Source organism: Fringilla coelebs (assembly GCF_963513975.1).
Source record: "Fringilla coelebs genome assembly, chromosome: 8".
NCBI lineage: Eukaryota > Metazoa > Chordata > Aves > Passeriformes > Fringillidae > Fringilla > Fringilla coelebs.
The window spans coordinates 37,054,523-37,078,505 of NC_140066.1; the positions used below are offsets into that span (position 1 = coordinate 37,054,523).

At 41.9% G+C, this 23,983-nt stretch overlaps 1 protein-coding gene across 2 annotated transcripts; it reads left to right on the top strand.

Annotated features, from left to right (window-relative positions):
* The first annotated feature begins 561 nt into the window (after window positions 1-561).
* On the top strand, window positions 562-13,793 carry TCTN3 (tectonic family member 3). Of its 2 annotated transcripts, XM_084210908.1 has the most exons (13): window positions 562-686; window positions 1,385-1,506; window positions 3,112-3,242; window positions 4,138-4,246; window positions 4,321-4,439; window positions 5,900-5,935; window positions 6,276-6,350; window positions 6,454-6,579; window positions 7,800-7,895; window positions 8,095-8,192; window positions 8,751-8,916; window positions 9,630-9,767; window positions 12,953-13,793. In XM_084210908.1, the coding sequence occupies exons 1-13, from the start codon at window positions 589-591 to the stop codon at window positions 13,172-13,174; spliced, it is 1,536 nt and encodes a 511-aa protein (XP_084067034.1). In that variant the 5' UTR covers window positions 562-588; the 3' UTR covers window positions 13,175-13,793. The 2 variants fall into 2 exon arrangements, with proteins under 2 accessions (XP_084067034.1, XP_084067035.1); XM_084210909.1 differs by lacking the exons at window positions 562-686; window positions 1,385-1,506; window positions 4,321-4,439.
* The last annotated feature ends 10,190 nt before the right edge of the window (window positions 13,794-23,983 follow it).

Genomic DNA, 23,983 nt, shown 5'->3' on the forward strand with positions numbered 1-23,983 from the left:
AGATGTTAGGTAGATATTGCATGAAAAAGAACCTCACAAAAAGTACCTTGAAAAATATTTTTATTTAAATGATACAACTGTAAAAGTCAAACTCTCACAGGACTTATCTGTGTGGAATTTTAATTAAGCTCTTACATTTGTTTGGGAAAAATTTTCATGATGTCAAAATTAAGAATCTTCTCCCATCTGGTCCACTGTGTAGAAATGCTTGTGATACAGTCTAGAATTAGTGAAACACTGTGTTTTTACCTAGGTAGCTCTGCAGACCAATTTATGCACTCTAACGTAATGTAAAGCAGCGATTGCATAGTGACCCCTCAATTTATACTTTAATATAAATTATATAAATGATCGCAGAAAAGGGTAGCTCATGTTGAATGTTAAACACAACTGTTCTTAACGCAGTCATTATGACATAATGTGAATTCATTAATGGTAGATGATCGCTTGTAGCTGTCAACATAGAGTAGCGACAGTAACCTGAAATTAGCTCTAAAATTGCTGTTAGAGATGAGCGGTGCCCTGCCCCGCCCCTTCCTGCCGCGCAGGCGCTGTGGCTCCGTGGGTGTCCTGCCATGGTGTGCGGCCATGAGCGGGTCCCGCGCCCTGCCCCTGCTGTTCCTGCTGCTGGCGTCGCTGCCCGCCTTCAGCTCCGCGGGCGCGTCCCGGCGCTCCGGCGGCAGCAGGTGCGTAAGGAATGGGCTTCTGCCGCTGCCGGAGCGGCCCGAGGAGGGTCCGGAGACCGGCATCGGGCCGCGCTCCCGGCGGGAGCTGTGCCTTGGCCGCCTGTGCTTCGCGGTGGTGTTGCCGCGCCCCCGGGCCCAGAGTCATCTTAGCGCTGGACCGGGGACTGGGAAAGGCTTCCCGGGGCCGACAGCACGGTGGCCGAGATGAAGCGAGGCTTGGTTACTCCGAAAGGAGGCAGTTGGCGGTGGGAGCTGGGAAGTCTGGCTTTAAGTAAAAGGAGCCTTGGGTTGCTATGAGGAGACGGTCAAACAAGTACAGACCGCAAGATGCTGTCAGTGAGGAAGATGATTTCAGCTATTAGACAGTAAAATCTGTCTTTGCAGATTGGCCTTGTGATGAGGACCGAGAGGAGCTGTAATATAGGGGCACTGATTTTGTTTTTAATCACTTTTTTTTTCCCCGGGAAATGTCAGAGTGATTTTTAATTACACTTACAGAGTGTCCACAAAGTTACTACAGTGACAAGAAAGGTTTTCTGTCATTGATTTTCAATGCAGATTGTAAAACAGCTCATCTAAACAGATAAAAAGTTTATTTTCATCAAATAAAACTGTGTTGCGTTCTTGGCATTATGTAATGTAAAATATGAAATTATGCAAGTATTTTATAGTTTGCTTGGGGGGGCTTGTCTTTACAGGTCTGTGAGTGAAGTGTGTGTGGAAAAGTCACTAATTTTCAGAAGTAATACCCCTTATTCTACAGACATCGTTTCTGATCCTGGTGGACAAGATCCACTGTTCTGTGTGCAGTTGGATGACTGTAAGCAATCTTTTTTTCACATGTTTTGTTCACAGATTGCCTCTGCTTAGGGACTATTTTTTGAACTGCACGTTGTAATTGTTGCTAATTATTTTGACTGTTACAGTTTTGGAGAGACCATAGTGATCAGGGTCGAATCACCAAAGACAAAGATTATTGCACTATTATTAAGGGTAGGGTTTCTGGCTGAGCACAAATAAGTCTTTATCAATTGCTTATGTGTCTGAGATACCTTACGTAGTTGGCTACGCATAGAGCAGCAGATAAGGGTTGACGTTTAAAGTATCCCACTACTATAATTTATAGAAAGTGTTTTTCTTATTGTGTCTTGGATTCTTTATTATATATGCTTATTTTCATCCTTTCTTCTCTGCTGGTGGTGATTTTTTTCACTGGTAATCATATATCCTGTAGGATATGCCATTAACATTCTTTTCTCTTTTAGCTTTCCTCATTGTACTTCATTGAAGTGATTCCATGTCCAGTTCCTGGCATTCAGTGCAATTGCTTCATCTCACATTTGAACACTTACCATTTTCTCTTTCGAGTTATTTGTTTGGGAATTGTGGTCCACAGTTCCATCTGCTTCTGACTTAAATTTTTGAGTATTTTAGGTTGGGAGGGGCTCAGGAGATTAACAGGTACAAGAGCTCGTCAAAACAAGATTAGATTTTTATTATCTTGTCCCGCTTTCAGCTCTTTACAGATTTTGTCTGTGTTTTGCATACAGGGAAGAGCAAAGAAATTATAAGAGCTTCATAATATATAGTATGATAGGTAGTAACACTAGAACTTTACCTATTCAGTAGGTCTCACAGTAAAGATGAATTTAGATAAGGGTTTAACCACAGTTTAAAGTAGTGTCAGGGTCCTGGGCTTTTCAGCCTGTAACTTGGAATCTAAATTTTACCCTTTTCCTTATAATATCCTAAAAGTAAGATTAAAAGGATTCTGAATTTTTAATGTTATGCACAGAAAGAAACATCAGTGTCTAGATTGATGGCACCAGATTGTTTTAGTCATTTGGTATTTGGGCCCTGTATCACATGATTAGGCCCACTGAAGAGGCTTAAGCATTTGACTGCACGTGTATGTTAGTTGTAGCACACCTGGGAACAGAATTCACTGTGCACACAGCCTTTTCTGTGCTTGTTGTTGGAAGAACATATGGGGAAGACTTTAGTTGGGATCACCTGAAGGATCATAAGGTTTTCTGGTATTTTTAATCCATTTAATGTTGCCTTTAGTGAACTCACAAATGGGTGATTAAATTTGTAATTCAGATTTCATGTGTGTCTAATATGGGCATCTCACAGAAATTACAGCGCATATTAATATAGCTGTTAAGGAGTATCATGCTTTTTGGGAAGTTGCTTTGTGTATTAATACTTGTTTCCTATGAACTGTACTCATGATATTATCCTGTTTAGTAGATCATATTAGCCTATTATAAGTGTTACAATGAATTAATTGATATAAGGCACCACGTAGCTTACAATTACTAAAGTTATTTCTTTTAAACATATTGGCACAGTATTTACTCTTGTCTTCTCTAGTAACTTAATATTGGTTGATTTATTTTTTTTTTCTCTTTTCAAACTCTAGCAAAGCTGGACTATTTTCAACAGCCACAGGATATCAAAGAATCTGATTTTGCAGAGTTCTTACAGAAGTATGGCGGGCACTCTTTCTTAGCACCATCACAAGTTCAGCCATCATTCTCTGCTTTTTACCGCGTGAGTTGAAAGGAAATAGCAATCAATTTGCACGTGTGCTTTTACTAAACCTGTCTGTAATGATGTCTAATGAGAACAGATTGAAAGATCTTATTTTGTACTTAGAAGCCATATTATCATAGGATCATAGCGTATCCTGAGTTGGATGGAACCCACAAGGATCATTGAGTCCAGCTGCTGGCCCTGCACAGGATGCCCCAGAAATCCCACCCTGTGCCTGAGAATGTTGTCCAAATGCTTCTTGGGTCTGTCAGCCTTGGGACTGTGACCATTCCCTGGGGAGCCTGTTCAGGGCCCAGCCACCCTCTGGGGAAGTACCTTTTCCTATATCCAGCCTGAGCCTCCCCTGGCACACTTCCAGCAGTTTCTTTGAGTCCTGTCCCTTGTCACAGAGAGCAGAGATCAGTGTCTGCCCCTTGGGAGGAAGCTGCAGAGCGCAATGAGATCTCCCCTCAGTCTCCTGCAGGTTCAACAAGCCAAGTGACTTTAGCGATTGCTTGTATGGCTTCCCCTGGAGACCCTTCACCATCTTTGTAGCCCTCTTTTGGATGCTCTCCAACAGCTTTATGGCTTATGTTGGGGCACCCAAAAGTGCCCTCAGGGCTCAAGGTGAGGCCATACTATTGTGCAGAGCAGAGTGGTAGCAGCTGGTGATGCTGAGCCAGCTGCACCCCAGGACACAGATGGCCCTCCTGGCTACCAGAGCACATTGTTGAACTTTGTTGAACTCTTAATCTCTCAGTACTTCCCATTCCTTAGTATATAAAGTATTTCGGGATAGCTGCCTTTAAGAGGTTGGACAACCAGCTGTACACAAAGAAGTATAGATATGTGTCTTGCCCTCGGCATTAGTATTCCGCTGTAACTTTGTGATTTCTCCAAATTCTCTTTTCAGGCTGGTGATCCAATCCTCATCTACTTTGATTCGTCATCTGTGTTGAGCATGCTTAGACAGCCAATAAAAATTGGAGCCAGTGGACTTTGTGTTGATGGGAATCCTGCTGGTTAGTAAAGGGGGAAGAATATCTTAGGGTGGTTTGCCTCTGTTTTATCTGTTGTCATGTCTTAACTTACCTAGGCTTCCTGGACAGTAAAAGCACAAGCTGTACTCGTATTTTTGCCAACTTGAGCAAGAGCTGCATGACTGACCCTGCCCTAGATGCTGCTTCCTACTACCATGACTTCACTGTGCTAAAGGTCCATTTCAGATTTCTTGCTTTTGTTCAAAATCTTAGTTGTTTGACTTTGCATTGCCTTCCACTGTGACTTCAGATGACTGTAATACTGAAGGTCATTTGGTATGTCATTGCTGATCTCCCAATTGCTGGGGCCTTCTTGCTGGGAAACTGTAGTAGCCACTCTCTGGCCAGAGAGAGCAGCAGGCACAACTTTCCCAGGCATTGTCCTAGGGAAGACTGTGAGAAGATCTGAGAAAAGAATGATAAACAATTCTTATCTTCACTTGCTGCACCTGTTGTTGTGAAGATGTAGAATGTGTTATGGAGATTTGTTTACCAAAGGGTGATTTCTTAATTGGCCAGTGGTGATTGTGTTTAGATTCAAGGACCAATTAAGAAAAACTGTACCGGACTGTCAGTAAGGATGATGAGTTTCTTAGTAAGTGTAGTATAATAAAGCGATTGATCAGCCTTCTAGAATCATAGAGTCAATGCTAATTATCACCATGTTGGGGACACTGTGCTGCAAGAGGAAACCTGTTAAAAATGTCATGACTGGTGGTAATCCTTCAATTCAAACTACTTTCCAATAAACTTCCGTTATTAGCAAATTCTTAATTTATTTAACAGGTACTTCATTGATACCTCATAGTTCTAATCGCCTATCTAAAATTCTCTCGCATTTTAAACAGATTGTTTATCAGAGTATATCCTGTCTGTTCCATCAGCTTGATCAACCAAGCAGTACTTGTTCTCAGTAAAGAATTAGGGTGGGTTTTTTTTACATAAAGTGCTATCTCTGAAATCATACTGATGCCCCCTTATTAATATTAGCTCTATTTATATCCATATCAATTTCTCTACTATTTATCCTGACAATAAATTCAAAGTAACCAGTTTACTGTTCTGGGTTCATCCCACACGTTTTACTGAATGCTTATATGAAAATGTCTCCTCTCATCTTGTAGAGTTTTTCTGGTTTTCCAAGAGGAAACAACATTGTAAATAGGAGTACTTATTAAGGCTGATGACTCAGTATACCCTTCTACTGGAAATCTAAATCTACTTAACTAGTAGAGAATAGTCTGTTGATCAGATTTAATTAATGTTTTCAGGACTTTCTTTGTCACTGTTGCCAAAGTACAGTTTTTACTTAACTGGATGCTGAAGTACTTGATTGCAGAAGATGGAGTTTCAGAAATGGATCAGAGATGTGACACTTAAAAGTACCTGCATTCTGCAGGACATAACTAGGCCAAGCTTAAATTTGTCTTTTGGTATTTTAAAGTGCCTTCTGTGAACTATGTCTGTGATTTATAGATTGCAAAATGATGACGTTTTCACATCTGGAATAAACAAAGTAATTTTGTCAATAAGTATTCAGGTTCTTTTGTAATGATATTATGGCTTTAGTCACGAACACATCAGTTTACTTCACTTTTTATTAGTATTGTAAAATTGTTTGCTTATTTTCCCCAGGTCCCAATTAATGACACCATTATGCCATCCATGAAGGTCAGTCTCTGTTGCCAATGAAAAGAATTTCTGTTTCTGAAGGGAAAATGGGAATGTGCTGTGTCTAAGACAAGATTTTTCTTGCCAAAAGTAGGACATTATAGAAAAAAAGAATATAAGTAAGGGTGTATTTTTGAATGAATGGGCATAGATAGGACTAAAGTCAGGGAGGTAGCTTGTTTTCCTGGAAAAAAGATTTGAGATCTGGAGCAGTGTGATGCGCCCCCCAGATCGCAGCAAGGAGGTAAATCTGACTTGGATGGAAAAGCAGTGAAAAAGAGTAAAAAGTGCACTCTCCTTTTGAACAGTTACTGATTGTTAATATGCTTACTGTCTCCAGGTAAATGTCACTGCAGTCTCACCCCCTGGCGCTCCCCACATGAAAGACAATACATGCATCAATGTTGTTTCTGAGGTATGTGAATCTTCTTTCCTTTTCGAGCAGCTTACCACAAGCTTAAAGCCATTGCCCTATTACCTTACTCTGTCTCCTGTTATTCTCTAAATTGGACTTTCAGGTGATCTATGAGATAGAATATAGTGGCACAAGTGGGATTCAGAGTGTTTCTGTCCAGTTCAAAGTCAGCAACATCTCTGTGAGCTCCAGATCCTCTCTGCAGCAGCACTTTACCATGCACTTCTGGGTTAGTATCTCCATCCTCCCTGGAATTTTACCATGTTTGTAGTCTGTAGCTTGTGATTAATTTTTGTACAGAAGACACCTGGAGAGGTTAGAGGAGTATCACTGTGGTACAGTAGTAACAGAACCCTGGGGTATAGATGATTGAAGAGGGGAGGCATTTCTGGTCTCAAAGCATGCTAGTAAAAAAATCCAGGCTCAGCACAAGCATGTAGTCTTTCATTGCAAAAATTTCAAGGAGCTGATTATTTTTATATGATTATTTTTGCTCTTGGTTTGGTGTGGTGGTTTGGTTGTAGGTGTTTTTTGTATGTTTGGGGGTTCTTGGTGGTTTTTTGACGGTGGGATGTTGGGTTATTTTTTGGTTGGTTTGGTTTTGGGCTTTTTGGCACTGTTGTCTTTTGTTTGGGTTTTTTGCTTGTTTGTTTTGGGGGTATTGTTTTGGTTTTTGGTTTGTTTTGTTGGGATTTCGGTTTGTTTTTTTTTGGGGGGGGGTTTGTTTTTATTTGTTTGTTTGTTGAGGTAGAAGGGAAGATGATAAGTCAGCAGCATGGCTTTGTGAAGGAAAGGGTTGAAGCTAGGGCTGTTTCTGAAGTGTTTAGTGTTTGTGAAAGAAGTTACTAAATTTATTACAGGTACTTAACACTTTTGCCTGTGCAGCAGGAAAGAAAGCTACTTTGAAGGGGTAGAAATCTGGGAAATACTAATGTGTGTTAAGTTCACATAAATCATGTCCCATGGAAGCAGTGTAAAATTGAGTAAGCGATGACCTCAGGGCTTGGTAAGTATGCAATGCAGCTTTGTTGAAGTTATGCCCAGAGTGCCATACAACCATTTAGAAGTAGAATGATCCGCTAAGAATCAGGGTCAAGGCAGGGTTTGTTCTGCAGTTCTTCTGTAGGATTGCCCTGACTGATCTGTTCACTTCCTCAGAGATAAATGTTGAGCAATAGCAGTTCATTGTATTGAGATCTTTGCTGGTATTATCCACATTTCAGGATACTGACATTTAGTTTTTTACCTCCGGGACTGCAAGTGAAATTGGCCAGGTAAGAAAGAGTCCTCGGAAACAAAATGTTCAAGTAGTATGTAATAATCTGTCATTCAAAAAACAGCTTACACTTACATTTTTGAGAATGCAAATTTGATCTTTGGAGATGAATGGATGTCATTGATGCTAATATTTTCCTTTTTCCTCTATTTCTTCTCTTTGTTGCTTCATAGACCAGGACTCATTCTCATATGTTGCCTAGAAGTGGAAACCCTGGCTATATTACTGGAGCACCATTGTTGATTGCAAACAGTGGTGCCAAGCAACATGTATCCTTTTTCTGCTATGAGTTTTTGTTTATCACTGTTTTGTTTTTTTTTTAAATTTCTGTTACTGCACTGTCTGAACTTTTATAGTGCTCTAATAGGGATAAGGAGGAATATGAGGTGAGTGGATTGTTAAATGAGATGAGTGTTGTGTGTTGTCTGTTTATACTTTTGTTTGGCTTCTTGATATGCAGTCTGTCAGATGAGCATATTAAGGAGTGAAAGTGATGGAAGTTGTTCGCAATTCCTCAGGCACACAGTACAATTTGGAAGGAATGTGAGAACAGGCTGCAAAATCAGGTAACAACACACTCTGCAGTCATGCTTTACAACAGTTGGAAGTTGTGGACTTAGCATGTTTTTCTATAGTCTCTCATGTACTGCTGTGGAGCCTAGGTCCTTCCATGAGGTCACCAATGTGTCTCTACAGATCTTTCACATACTCATAAGAGAATGTGAATATAGGAAAGATGGTGGACTGCTAGAATAATCTGAACATTGAGAAGGTCTTCTGGGACATGTTGAGTCTCTAGTCTGGCAATGTGTCTTGGGCAAGAGTAGAGTTGAGGAGTGAATCTTGAAAACTGGTTGTTTTGATGATTTAGATTGTCCCTTTGACAGGACCACTGATGGGATAAGATGGCTGAAGAGCTGTCAGTTTTCGTTATCATTATCCCAGCCATATTTTTCTCCTCATTGCTGAGAGGATTGAAACTACATCTATTTAATACTAATACTTGTTGACTCATTATAAGAGCAGAAGAAATACGTGTTGCAAAGAAAGGATGTTGATAGTGGTTTGGATTTTTTTTTGTCCTGGAAATCACTTTCTTAAAGGTGTTCTTTTCTCATTTCCAGCCTATCCCCAATACTCGAAGACAGTAATTGTAGTTACATACAGCAGAAGTTATACAAGGCTTTTCAGGGGATGAACAGAACAGAAGACTTTGCTATAACTGGCAGTGCTCATTCAACCCAGGCAGAAGAGTGGATGACCATTCTGATTGAGAACTGCAGTGTGGCGGTAATATGAATGCAAAAAGACCAACTGTAAATATTTTTCTTTTCATATCTTTGTATTGCCTCGGGGAGATGGGGGTATCTGGACTTTTTTTGTATAATGATCCTATAACTCTCAGGGGTCTTAATAAGTGAAAGCAGTCATTATGGTTCATATTATTTGAACACTTCACAAAAAAAACCCTCAAACCCAACAAACCCTGACAGATTTCCTATCTCTTGAATCCTGTTCCTGCTATTTAAATGGGCAAAAAGAGTTAAATTCTGAATCCAGTGTTATATAATTTTCTGACAGCCTTTTGGAACTGATAGTAGCTGGCTACTTCCTATTAATTATTATTATAATCCTTTCTGGTTTTCCAGAGTAGGGAATATTTTTGAAGGGATATTTATATCCTATTATATTACCTAATAAGGTTAAAATTTGTGAGCCAATTGCATTGTAATAATTGTTAATCTGTAGGGGGATGGCTAAGTGGAATGTGAAATCCAAGAGGTAAAGCTGAGACAAATTCTAATTGGAACTGAGATGACAATAAGATGTATGTAGCTCCAAAATGGGTGGTTGACATGACCAAAAGTTACAGAGATAGTACTGAAGTGATTGATTCAGGTTCTGTGACCTGTATTATCCAAAATATTAGACATTGGTCATAATGGTCCTTTATCACTTTTAAAATACTATATTAAATTGATTAGCGTATATTTTATTTTCAGGCGGTGAATTGCGCTTCCTGTTGTATGGTTCCTGTGACCCTGGAGATACAGATATTGTGGACTAAAGTGGGCCTCCTGTCCAACCCACAAGCTCAAGTACTGGGTACACGGCACTTTTACCAGTGTCAGCCCCTCAAGGTATGGAATCAAAAACCCTCCCTCACACACAGAGGTAATTAAAGGGGGTTTACAGGTTATTTAAGAACCAAGGAATGAAATGGTCTTGAAACGAAGTAAGTTGAGATTTATTGAATTTTAGCAGTTGTCTGGCTGCAATGGTAGCCTTCTATAGAGGAAGGTTGTTTTGTGGTCTTTGCAGTACTGTCCTCACTCAGTTGTATGACTGGAAATGTATGACCTTCTTTCTAACCCTGAACCACTTTCTGCCCCTTAAGGACTCAATCTTTAAACTTCCAGTTATGGTTGGTATAAAGTTGTAGTTACAAACATCCAGTAGTTTCATGTTTAATATTTAGTTGTCTCTTAAAGCCACAGAATGCTGATAATCTGTGCAGAAGATTTCTGTTCCTCTAGAGCTTCTGAAATCACCGACAGGTAGCTGAGGAAGGGACTCATGCTGATGGCAGCGTATTTGGAGAATTGGGGAGGAAGGCTGTAAGCCAGAGAGAAGGTATTCAAGGCCAGGTTGGATGGAGTTCTGAACTACCTGATGTAGTTGAAGGCCTCCTTGCTCATCATAGAAGGCTTGAACTAGGTGACCTTTAAAGGTCCCTTCCAGCCCAGACCATTCTGTGATTTTGTGATATCAGCAGGAAGGAATGTGTCAGCTAACATGACCACAGAGGACAAATAAGCAGTCTTTTTCAAGCATAGGTCAGTGGATCCCATTGTGATTTTTTGGAATCACATAGTCGTTTGGACATCAGAAATTTTTCAAGGCTTACACATCTCTGTAAGGGCTTAGGGGAAGCAGCTGACACCCACCCAGGCATCTTCATGATTGTGAGGAAGGTATCTGTCTGATCTGTTAACACTCTTTGAACTTCAGACTCAGTCTAAATGAGATTTTACACACTTGTTTGAATGCATCTTGTGTTACCCTTTTGTTGTCCCTTCTTGCAAAATACATGAAGAGAAGAGGATAGGAAGATGTTTACCATGTAAAGCTCATATTGCCCTGAGGCAAAGTGATACTCCCACCCCATTACCATATTATTTAAATCACCTGTTACATGGCTTCATTAACAAAACTTCTGTCTGAGGAAGAAGACTTGCATTCCTAATAAAAGTTTAGGGTGCAAATCCTTCAGGATTAGCTAATCAAGAAGAATGAGATTCAGATTTGATTTGCTTGAGCAACTGATGCTAATTACTTTAGACCCTTAAGGTATATTGCAAATCTAATAATAAGGAAGCAAGTTTCTGACAGCAAAACACCCCCATGTCATTAAAATCAGTACTGACTTCATCAGTGACATCACATATCCACAAATTAGGATTGTTAGTAAAGACATTTTAGGAAACGACCAACTTGTTCTATAGCCAGCAGTTATGAAGTGCAACTATTTGTAAGCATACTAGGCTGCACATTTCTTTCAAATTATTCCACTTCCCAGCCTATAGATTCTCTGAGAACTATCCTTTAGTTCCTCTAATATTCTTTAGATAAACCTTTTTTTATTTAGACAACACTGTGTCACTGGAAAGTTCCCTAAATAACTGACCAGAAAACAGAGAACCTAGGGAAGACATCCCGATTTCTGCACCCATCCACAATATCTGATCACAGTTGTATTTGGACTTGATGAAAATACAGGACGTTTTAAAATGATGTTGAGTTCTACAAGAGCATGCTGGAAGTTGCTAATGGTTGCCTTCTCCCAGCTGTTCAGGAGGGATTGTGTATGGAGTTTTTTTCCCTGCAGTAATCTCTCTGATTTTAAGGCAGTTTTTAAAAGTCCAGACACTTAAATCAATCATCTTGAGGCTTCTTGTTGACTAGGGCGACTTGGCCTATTTTTGAGTGTGTTTATTCATTGATAGAAGAACTTATATCAGAATTGCTTGAGAAATTCTACTTGTAACTGCTCAGCAGTGGTGAATTGTGATCAAGGACTGATCTGGCATGGAGGGCAAGAAGGTGTTAAACTGGCTGGAAGGAGGAACGTTAGGACACCTTGCAAGAGAGCGAAATTTCCAGGTGATGGGAGAAGAAATAGCTTCAGCATTTTCTTGTAGCCATTCTGGAATGGGAGCTGCTCAGGGGCCACCTTTGGGCAGCAGAGCAGGCCTCAGTAATGGACCCATGGCAGGCTGAAGTGCTGCATACTGATGCTCTCAGGACTTGGCACACTCCCTGTAGAACCAAGACTGTACTCAATGCATTGTTCATTTTGTTGGTTTTTTTTTTTCTTTAATTTAGGCACAGATGTATTTTTTAATTCACCTTGAGGGATACCACAAAAATTCTCCAATAGGAGTCGCAGTATTTTTTTCTTAAGAATCATGAACTCTATCTTGCAAATTTTTTGAATGCTTCCTACAGAATTTTGCTCTAAAGGCAATCTTTGAAATTCTTCTCAGGGGAGTGATTGAGGTGGTAATTTCACAGGTTGGCATAAAGCAGTGCAAGCAAAGAAGGCGTGCTGCCAGTAAATGCCCTCTTAATGTTAGCATGCAGAGCTAGGAAGTGGGGCAAGGAGTGAGTTTGCTCTTTGGCAGCAGCATGGTCTTAAATCAGCCCAAGGTAGCCATGAAACTCCATGCAGTTCAAAGAGCAAGTGTATTAGTTTTCTTGCAGCACTCTGTTAAAACAGAAAAGAACTGAGTCCTTAGAGGTTCAGTCCCCTCTCTGATCTTCACTGATCTGTCTCCTTCCTGAAACAGCATCGTAAAATGTGAGCAATAAATTTATATTGTATTGTGTCCCTGCTTTAGTTTATTGTCATAAATTGATAGGATTGCATCTTGTGGCAGTTCTTTCTGGTTGGAAGCACTTGTCCAAGGAGCCAGCTATCTTTTATAAAAAATAAAGCTAACTTGCCTCTGTTCTTATTGCTAACTAGCTGGTATGTCTTTCCTCTGAATAGAAGGCGTACTGTAGCAGACCTTAAGTCGCTGCTGCCATTTTGGAGATCTCTAGCATACAATGCACAGTAGATACTGATCTTTACTACACCCTCAATTTACCTGCTAAGTATCAATTTTGGCAAAGAGGTCTTACTCCTAGGACACTTAACTCTTACCATCCCAAAGACATCATGCTTGCCAGTCATCTACAGTGAGTCCCCATTAGAAAACTGAAGAGGGGTGTACCTTTTGTATTAAGACTGCTAAACTTTTTGCTTCCCTTCTTGCTGCAGTTTCTAAACATGAGCATGGTACCTGTGACAACTGTTGTTACCTTCACTGACATGACGGATTGGCCAGAACCTCCACGAGGCCAGCCCCAAATGCACTGGAAACTCCCATTTGACATCTTTTTTCCATTCAAGGTAGCCCTGAATGTAGAGAGAACTTACAGAGGTGATCTGGCTGGGTATTTATTGTTGATTCTAATAATGTCTAGTATTTTCTGCTTTTGAAATAGATGGGGACTGTATTTAAAGTGTGGTGAGTGCATTGATATATTCAGGATATGAGCCAGATGATGGAATTTTGTGATTAGGTTTTTATACCATTTCTGTGATATCTGTGTGCCTTCTGTTCTTGAATTAAGCCATGGGGGCTGCTTGTCCTCTCACGCTCCTGTTCTTTGTGTGTGAACCATCTGTGAACATCATTGCTGTGACACACTTGAGAAATGTAGAGATCCAGGGACACTGCTTTAATGAGAGACAAGGAAGAAAACATAAAAACTATTAGTCCATGTTCCCAGAAGAATGCTCTCTAAACCAGGGAGTATGGAGAGAGAAGCAAAGTTCAATCAAAGCATTTTGGAGCTGCTTTCAGTTGGAGAAGCATCTGATTTTGGAGCTGCTTTCCTGTTGGAGAAGCATTTGATTTTTCTGTGTGAAACTAATCGAACATTTAAAATACAGGAGCTCTCCCAGGTGGCCTGAATTCTTATTTTATGAGTAAACATGTGTGCCAGTCACCCCTAACCTGTCCTTGTTAGATGATGACAACCGCACCTCTGTGACATTTTTTGAATCTTGCTTTTTTGTGTCTTTTCAAATACAGATATTCAATTTTCATGGTTTAGCTTTTTTGTGTCTTTTCAAATACAGATACTCAATTTTCATGGTTTAGCTTTTTTGTGTCTTTTCAAATACAGATATTCAATTTTCATGGTTTAGCTTTTTTGTGTCTTTTCAAATACAGATATTCAATTTTCATGGTTTAATCACTTTTTACATTAGCAACACTGTTGCACAGAGCAAAGTAATTGTGAATGCTCTGAAATACAGTTGAATTTTAGTGGTTTGTCAAAACATCTTCCTGATCTTTTTTTTTCCCCCTGGAAGAAATGGGCCTGAAGAGACTTTTTCCCAGATAACAAACATTCTCTTGTTCCAGATGGGAACTGAAATGAAAATAACTACTGAAATTCTAGTAGCACATCAGAGAGACTTGTGAATAGTTCTGAAGCTAAAACATCGAATATTTTAGGAAAATTTGTAGGTGTATTAAGACTGAAGCTTGCTGCAATACTTACCTCTGGCTCAATCTCTGGGACTAGGAAATAAGTTTATTGTTTTTGAAGTTAAAGGTGGTCTGATTACCTAGGCTTGTTCCAGGAAGCTGTTGGATGACAGTATATTTTTTTTAGCTAAAGATTTTATTATCTTCTTCAGATGATGGAAAAATCTGTCCCATTTGAGCCAAGTGCTTCAATGGAATCAATAAAGGCCAAAAATTTCAGAGCCTAGTTTTAATAAAATTTATTTGTTTCTTTTGTACCTGTACTGTACATAGCAACTCTGTTGCTTCTCCTCATTACAAACTTAAAAAAATGCAAAAATAAACTGAAAAACTAGTAATTAGTCAGGATATCAAAGGAGATAACACAAGTAAAACTAAAGTACAACCCATCTAAAAGCTTCTGTGTTAATGTCACATATTTATCTTTGTCCTTATTTGCATGGTTTATTGGCTGGGAACAAATTCTGTGCAAGTGTCTTCAGTGTCTGTTGATTCCTATTCTGGGGCAGCCCAGAAGCTGGTGTGAACATTCAGAGCTGTGTGCATTCCAGTATTACACAGGACTGTACCGTTACACAGCAACAACCTTTGATTTTTAGGTAGGTGTGGCTTCTCAGATGTGCCTGTAATACCTTTGAAAAGCTTTTTTCAGAATACATTTGTAGTATGTCCCATGTCCTCTCATGTCCCTAATTTGTGGAATCCAGGAAATTAATTTAGAGGTGACAGTAACTGAATTACAAAGGGTTAGCTGGAGAAACTTCCCAAATGTAATATGGGAACACATGCTAAAGGTTTGGGGATAGGGCTTGAATGAAAAGAATCGGGCATACTTGTTTTCTGCATTATTAAGGTATAACCACTTAGGTATAACCACAGAGATACTGTTTGCTCTATGGGCTGCAAATACATGAAATGCTGTAAGAATGCATCACGTTTTATACTGTAATTATCTGCCATAATTATCTGACCTCCAACATCCTATTTTTTAGCTCATGTTTGTCTCCTTTCACATTTTGTCATAGCAAGAAAAAAAGAGCTAGAAAGAGCCTTGTCCATACTCTGGTCCAGCCTGAATGAAAGCATATTCAAATTCTAACCACACGACAGGAGTGCTTGTGCGTTTAGAATCTGCACTTTCCTATGACAGTGCATTTTCGTGTCTACTTTATCATGTTGTGTTTTTTACCCCCTGCCTGATCTGAAATAGCCTGTGTTGCAATTCAATATCAGGCAACATTATGACACTGTCACACACAGGGCAGATGCATTTGTTAGATGTGCAGGAATGGAGTCCATGTCAAACGGCTGAGACAAAACTTTTTCTGCTGCCAGCATTCTAGCTAGTCATCTTTCCAACATCTCCCTTTTTTGAGACAGTAGGTCTGTTTTTACACTGTCCGAGTGAAGACGATCTGTACTAGGTAGTTTTAAAATTCCTTTCCAAACATAACCCTCGTTTCTTTAGAAGACGCAATTTTAAATTTCAAAGCAGGAGCAATTGTAGAAGCCGGGGGCGGGGCGGGGCCGGAAGCGACGGGAGGCAGCGGGCAGCCGGGCCGCGCCGTGCCGAGCCAGGCGGGTGAGTGGGAACGTTCCGAGCCGAACCGAGCCAGGCTGGGCAGCGCCGAGCTGAGCCGGCCGCAGCGGCCTCGGCCGTGCCCGGAGCGGAGAAGTGGACTAGGCCTTGGGCACGGGGTTGCGGCTCGGCTCGGCTCGGCTCGACTTGGCCCGCCGGGCGGAGGTGGCAGAGGGAGCGTGGGGGTTCCTTGGCGGAGGGGCGGTGCCGTGCTGGGTGCTGCCCGCCGTTCGTCGGTGCTGCCCGTTCCCCTTCCTCGTGGAGAACGGGGAGCGGCTGCCGTGTCGCTCGTGGTAGAAGGTTGAGGGCTCTGGAGGGAAAGAAGTGAGCTCAGCCTTAGAACTGGCGGGTTGCCCCGCACACCGCCGGTCTCTCGGACACCGCAGACTCTCCAGAGCTGCACAGATTCGGGGTCACTTTTTCTCGGCGGTCTCAGAGCGTTACTGCTGCGGGGAGTTCCCGGCAGTGTGAAATTCCAGTTTGGTCCTCTACGAGCACCCGACGAACTGGTAAGAGCTGCACGGGCCTCATCCATCCGGAGATCTGGGAGAGCAGAGCTGTTGCTCCTCTAGAGGTTTCTTTTTCCTTGCCGGTCTCTTGTGCCTACTTACAAGATTTCTCCATGCCCAAAGAAAGTATTTGAACCCTCCTGACACTTGCATGACAGCTAACAGTCACTCCCTAGGTTTTGACCCGACTTTGTGATAAGCCTCTGTTCTTCACACACTGTTTCTCCACAGTAGACAGAACAGGGTCAGATTAGGGTTTTTTTTAAGTAACCTGATAGCTCTCTGGGAAGAGTAATCAAACTCTAGATAATGGAGACTTAAGCAAAGCTTAAATGGTTTACCAGAATTATTTGACAACTGTGTCCATATTACGAAGTCAAGCGTTCTAATTTTTCAAATGAAAAATAGCTCAAATATTTCCATATGCTTATAAAAATTTTCCACCTGCGTATGCCTTTGCCGATGCTGTACCGTAAAATTGATGGATACTTGAAGTGTTCACCTTCTTCCTCTTCCCAGATTTGTTCTTGAGGATACAGAGAAGAAATCTACAAAGACTTAAAATAAACTTTTCTTTTTTTCTGCTCTGTAGTAAACTATTTATGTTCAGTCACTTTGGAAACAATATTGCCTGTTTCATATTTGTGTCAGTGAATATTTTTTGTTGTGTAAACTGCTTTGCTGTTTTTTTTCCCCTGTATTTCCTGGCTCTTCTAAGCTACTGTTTTGTCATGATTGTCATAAAAATTGTGTTCAATAGCAAAGTAAGCATCTTTCAAGCTTAGCTTCAGTAATTGTTCAGCTGTTCTTATTGCATGTTGTGTTACTAGGAATACAAAAGCAATGGTATTTTTATGGTTTTCTGCTGCATCTGGGGAAGAAAACATCTGAGAGTCACTGTGCATGATACTCTGAAAAGTCAGTTCAAGATGTAGTGGAAAAAAAAAGTAAATAGAATAGTAGAAATTATCACCTAAGGAATGAAATGTAGAATAAAAGACCGTATGCCAGTATATTAATGCCAGTATGCCAGTATATTAATCCTTTCTTTGTCCAAATTTGAGTACTCTGTTCTCTACTGCTGTTCCGGACTCTCTCTTGGCCAGCATATGGTGCTGTGTTTGGACTGCTCAAGGAGGTGGAGGAAGAGCAGTGGAGATCATTACATATATATGAAATAGCCTTGATATAAGGAAAGCAAGAGCATCCTATGCAGATATCTTAGTGGCAGTGTAGTCTAAGGAACTGCTGTGCTTCTCTCTTTCTGGTGCTAATATTCACTTGTATAGATGGGTGGGTCAGTTAGTCTCTGACCAGAATGTTACCATGATCAAGCTGTTTTCTTGGGTACAGGAATTGCAGCTTTGATCCAAAGGAATGGCAAAAGTGGTACACCTCTGGTGCTAGAATTGTTCAGGGGCAACTCGAGCATGACAGCACATGGAGGAATGAGGAGGTAGTTGCATTGCAAGTCTGTAAAATCATCAGTCGTATGAAGGTAAATAATCCCAGTCTCCACAAAGCTGGAAACATGGGGAGTATTCTACTAGTTTTGATTGCTCTCTTGTCCTACCCATGTACTTTACCTGGGCATCTGATAGACTGCTGTTCTGCCTATGAGTTTTGTTTTATTTTATTTGTTTACTTATGTGATGTCTGGCAATTGTACAGCCTTCATTTGATAGATGTAGGGAAACTGGAACAGAATGGGATCCTAGTTGTATAATCTTTATCTTAACAGCTGGTGCAACTTGATGTTTTACTGCTCAGTGCTCAAAACAGGTGGTAGAAGAAAGTAGCAAGATTTAATTGAGCCAAGAGTAAAGAGATGTTAGGAAGCAGGAAATGCTTGAAAGATGCTAATTAATCCTGTCTTGAGGTTTATTAGTGGTTTAATCATGCTTGATTAAATTAACCTGGCCTTTCCTCACTTAGAAAGTTTGATTAAAGCAGAGACTCTGTGTGATATTTTTTTTTCCTCTTTTTTGGCTTTTTAATTGGCTGGGGAATAAAATATTTGCACAGAGATGTACTTGTGTTTCTTGCAATTATGTCTGGGATATGCAGGCAGGTGGACTGAAGCATGTGTGCCTACACATATGGTTGTTACCATTAGGATAGTTCCATGCTTTTTCTTGAAGATGGAGCTCTCTTTAGGATTACTGAAGCTTCACTACCTTTAACTGTCTGAAACTGCAGTTTTACATTGCTCACTTCTTAGTATGCTTGCGAAGTACACGAAGGTAAGTAACTGCTAACCACATAGGAAATCTAGGATTCCCTGCCACTAACAAGGGGTCCTTCCATAAAAACTACTGGTTTCATGTGGCAAATGGAAGTATTGATTTATTTTGTATGCATTTTCTCTTACCAATTCAATACCTATTTGAGTATCTGAAAAACAAAAGCAGCACCTCAGTATCTAAAATGGTTATGGGGAACCTGTTGCTTTTTATTTGGAAGCACATTTTATAGAAGTTGCACACGCTAAAAATTGGCCAGGTGAGCTTAAAATGAGAGCATTTCCATTTCTTGTTAGCTTTTTGAAATGAATTACAGAATCACAGAATATTCTGTGTTGGAAGGGACCTACAGGGATCAGCAAAGTCCACCTCCTGGAAGGCTTGACTTAATACAGAAAAAAGGCTTGTCTTAATACAAGAAAAAATAAGTCATATAAGTGATATACCTTTAGTTACCATTCTAATTTTTTTGTGAGTGACTAACATTCTGGTGTTGTCATTCGTTTTACTTTGCAATTGCTAATAATTGGAGTGGGGAGGAGGGGAGAGCAGGGCTTACATGCATTAAGATGATTAAACCAAATTCCACTTCTGGCAAAGTAAAGATCTCCAAATAGTCTTCTAACAAAGACCTTATGATTATTACCTTATTTTTGGGGTATGGTTTCTTTGTTTGTTTGGGGTTTTTGCAGGGAGAATGATGGGGAGGATCTCATGGTTTTGGCATTTTTTCTTCTTTTTAGCAGGAGCTGGGGGAGTTGTTTAATTTCCCTTGTTTGGAGACAGCGATGTGTTAATGTCAGATAATTGTGAGTTGGATTTTCTGTTAATTCTTGAGACACTGAAGTTTTTCCAAATGTCTTGAACTCCACTTCTCACCGCTTGAATATTCTGCATTCCTTGTGAAGTTTTCTCTGCAATTTTGAGACCTTCATTTAAGATTGTTTCTTGATCCCAGAAGGTGATGTTTACAATTTAAGAAAACAAAACAAAACTAAAAAATAAACAGCCCCCCAAAGAAATAAACAAAAATAGCTCACAGAACAACTCCCTTGCAACAATATGGGAATTGATACTGTTGGAATTTATTTGAATTCTAATAGGAATATAACAGTGGTAATATAACATAGGTGAGGACAGGAAACAGTATAACTAGTGTCCGAGTTAAACTGGGGGACTGCTGTGCATTTGGTGGTGTCTTTGAAGATGAAAAGCTGTAAATTTGTGCTTTCTACCAATTGCAGTGATGAGTGCTTGAAGATGACACTGAGTTGGGCAGGAGTGTTTGTCCGCTGTTGTGCAGGAAGGCTCTCCAGAAGGATCTGGACAGGCTGGATTGATTGGCCAAGACCAGTGGTATGAGGGTCAATAAGGTGAAGTGCTGGTCCTGCCCGTGGGTGACAACAACCCCATGGAGTGCTCCAGGCTGGGGGAAGAATGGCAGGAAAGGGCAGGGTGTGCTGGTCAACAGGCTGAATACGAGCCCACGTGACAAAGAACACCAACGGCATCTGGCTGGTATCAGCCATGGTGTGGCCACATGCCCAGGGTAGTGACCATTGCCCTTCACTGGGCCTGGGCACTGGTGAGGCCTGCAGCTTTAATCCTGAAGTCAGTTTTGGGGCTCTCCACTGTAAGAAGGACAGTGAGGGACTAGAGTGTGTCCTGGGAAGGGAATGGAGCTAGGGAATGGTGTGAAGCACAAGTCTCATGAGGAGAAGCTGAGGTAGCTGAAGGGGTTCAGCCTGCAGAAAAGAAGGCTCAGGGGGAAATCTTCTTGCTCTGTGCCATCCTCCCCGACAGGAGGATGCAGCCAGGTGGGAGTCTGGCTCTGTTCCCCAGGAACCAGTGACAGAATGAGAGGTTATGGCCTCAAGAAGTGCCAAGGGAGGTTTAGGTTGGGTATTAGGAAAAACATCTTCACAGAAAGGGTGGTCAGGCACTGGTACCCATTCGTTGCTCACAGTAGTGATAGAGTCACCATCCCTGGAGGGATCTAAAGCACCAGGCAGTGCCCATGGCAGCTGACAGTGCTTTTCCTAGCTGTGTAGATGTGATGCTTAGGGTTGGATTAGGGCCACCACGGTTGTGGATTGGTTGCATCCAAGGGCACTGCAGTCAGGGATGCATCCAAAAGAGGGCTGCAAAGACGGTGACAGGTCTCCAGGGAAAGCCATTCAAGGAGCTGTTGAGGGCACTTGGCTTGTTCAGTCTGGAGGAGTCTGAGGGGAGACATCCTCAAACATTGCAGCTTCCTTCCTAGGGGCAAGACAATGCCCCTTGGAAGGAACAAGACAATGACCTCTGCTCTCTGTGACCTGTGACAGGACCTGAGGAAACCGTTGGAGCTGCGTCAAGGGACGTTTAGGCTGGACATCAGGAAAAGGTTCATTCCCTAGAGGGTGGTCAGGCCGTGGTCATGGGCCCAAGGCTGGCAGAGCTCAAGAAACATTTGGACGACTCTCAGGCATGTGGTGTGGTGGTTGGAGCTGTCCTATGCAGGGCCAGGAGCTGGACTTTGATGATTCCTGTGGGTCCTTCAGTCCTCAGGATATTCTATGGTTCTAAATTACCCCAATTCCCTTAATTTAGAAGTGACTTCAAATGGGATATGGTAAGTAAGTGGAGAGCAAAGCCAGCACTCTTGCACTTGTGAAGAGGTTTGGGCTGCAGTGGAGAAAAGAAAGGATGTAAAGGGCATAAGGAGCTAAAGCCAGTCTCGGAAGGTTGGCTGCAGATCCCTTTCATTCGCTGTGCACCAGACTGCAAACATGTGAGAGCAAGCAGAATCCAGGTTAAGGGAGGCCGCTGTGGGAGATGGCTCAGCAGTTTGTGCTTTGGGTGGGGCTGTCTGAACTAGTCTGGGGCTTAGACTAAACAGTTGTTAATGCTGTAATTTACAAAGGCCAGGATTTTGTGCTGCAACGTGGAGTGGGATTACATCATCTACCGCTAGCGCCGGGGGGAAGGAGCGCGGGCGGGTACGGCGAGCTGGCCGTGGGTGACGCGACGCGGCTGCTGCCGCCGCCGCGGCCGCGGATTGGCTGCGGCCGAGGCCGCTTCGGGCGGGGATTGGCTGCGGTGGGTCAGCGGGGCCGCGCAGGCGGGAGCGCGCCCGTGTGTGGCCGGGCTGCCTGCGCGTGCTGCTCCGTGGGCCCGCGGAACGCGCGGGGTCCGAGCCCCGGGGAGAGCCGCGCGGCCCCGCGGCCGCCGCTCCGCAGGGAGGCCGCCGAGGGCTCGGCCCTGCCGCCGCCGCTGCTGCTGCCGTACAGCCCCTCCTGTGCTGCAGAACTCATTTATAGGCTGGATCTGGCAGAATGGACTAACAGCAGGCTCCTGCAGGTACTGCCCTGTGAAGCACTCGGAAGGGTTCCGAGGCCAGGACAAGGTGCTGCCCTTGCCGCGCCGTGACCGCCCTGTACTGCTGGGATGCGTTCTTGAGAGGAAGGATTCGCATGGCACTTGCTGCTCTGAATTGCCGCTTCTCTGCGCGTGTACCAGCTGCAGAGCCCCGGCCAACCTATATGCGAGCTGCTCTAAAGACCATTTATTTGAAGTTTTCATTTATTTTAGTCGGTTCTTCTGAACTGGATTCTCTCTGGAAATGTTTCTAGGGTTAAAGTTTACACGAAGAGCTGCAGATCGTTTTGGTTTTTTTGTTGCTTTTTTTTTTTTTTCTTTTTTTCCTTGCAGTTGGTGAGGTAATGAAGCGGTTTAAATAATAAAAGCCTCTGAATGTTACCGAGGACTTAAAATTTGTATTGTGGGAAAGACTTACTTCATAGAAATTGTGTGCATTTCCTTTGAGCTTGTTTTATCTCTGTTTCTGTGCTCAAGTGTTTTGCAAAATAGTTCTATCGATCAGAGTTTGACTTCCACATTTTTTCACCTGTGGAATGTCTTAATGCTCAGATATTTGCCTTTATATCTAAAACTGTGAAAAGAGTTTATGTAGTTTAATCAATTCACTAAAAGTAATTGTGGACATACTAGCAGCTCTGCAGCTAGCAGACTGAACAAACAGTGTTACAGACTTTGGTTTTCAAGGCACATATTTTAGAATTTGAAGTCGCTGGTTGCTTTGGAAGGTAACTAAGTCTCTTTACACTGATCTGGAACAGCATTGCTTTACACTGACTGAACAGCTACTTAACAGCTCTGTTTTTATAACGATAAATACATGAAAACTAGGTCATGATATTGATTTCTATGAGCAATAATACAAGGATAACTTTCATTATTTAAAAAGATTAGGAAAACGATATTTTTAAAGGTCATGTTTGGAGACTAGTTTGGAAGAATTAGGTTTTTCTGGTAGTGGAAAAAAAATTTTAAGCTGATGCTCGGAGGAATACTTGAATAATGCATTTTGCTTTTGTTTATTGCTTCCTCCTAGTAAGGCAGGAAAGTTTTATTTTTTAAAAATTTATTTTTAATTCAACACCTTTTTTTATTTTTTGTCACTGAATCTCAGAACCCTTTCAGCTATGGAAGTGGTGGAAATGTGAGTGGAATGGAAAATGAGGATTAAAATTAACTTTAAATCCTTGACCGAGTGAGAGGAGAGAAGGAGTTTGATTAGCCTGGAAGAAAGCCTGTAGTTACATACTGTAAACTGTGCTCTGTCTGTGGTTTCTGGCAGCATCCATTTCCATTTCACATACTGATACCTGCTGCTGTTTTAAACTCTCTCTTTTCTTGTTAACTTGCTATCCTTGCCTTCTCTCACAACCTAGTTTCAAAAACATGCTATATTTTTTAATCTTTCTCCTTCAAAAGATCCACACTGATACTTCTCACTCTTCGTTGTCTGCCTGCTTTTAGCTAAGTTGTCGCTGGCAAAGGGAAACAGGAGACGGTCTTCCAGAAGGACAAGGTTGCTCTTACTTGCAGGCAGCCTGTAGTGAGAATGTGAAGTGGTTCTCCAGCAGATCAGTAGGAGCAGCCAAGGAATCGGCACAGTTTGATCTGGCCAGTGTGGGTCTGTATTCTGTGACAGCGAAGCGCCGGGTGGAGGTTTTTACTATATCAGGAGTTGAAGGTCTGATAGGAGAGGTAAGAGGAGGTGTCTGGAGGTAAAACTTTAGGTAGCGTGCCTGTTTCTGTGTGTAGAGGGAGCTAAAGAGGACTGGGCAGTTCCACTAAGGGTGTTTGTTGTGGAAAGGGGTCTGGATAAAGAACCTGGTGTTTGCCAGCTCATGTCAGGAGCTGCTGGATTTGGAGCATCTCTCTGAGACCCACTTGAGAAGACAGTGCCTAACAGAAGAGGTCAAGGTGACCTTCAAGGTGGAAGGCTGAAACATAAATTGTGGGAATTGTGCAACCCCGGAGGCAGGTGCATGAGGTGCCTGGTAAGGGTTCAAAGGAGGAACCTTTGTCAACTGTTCCCCCCCTTTAAGCTTACCCTGTTATGAGAAG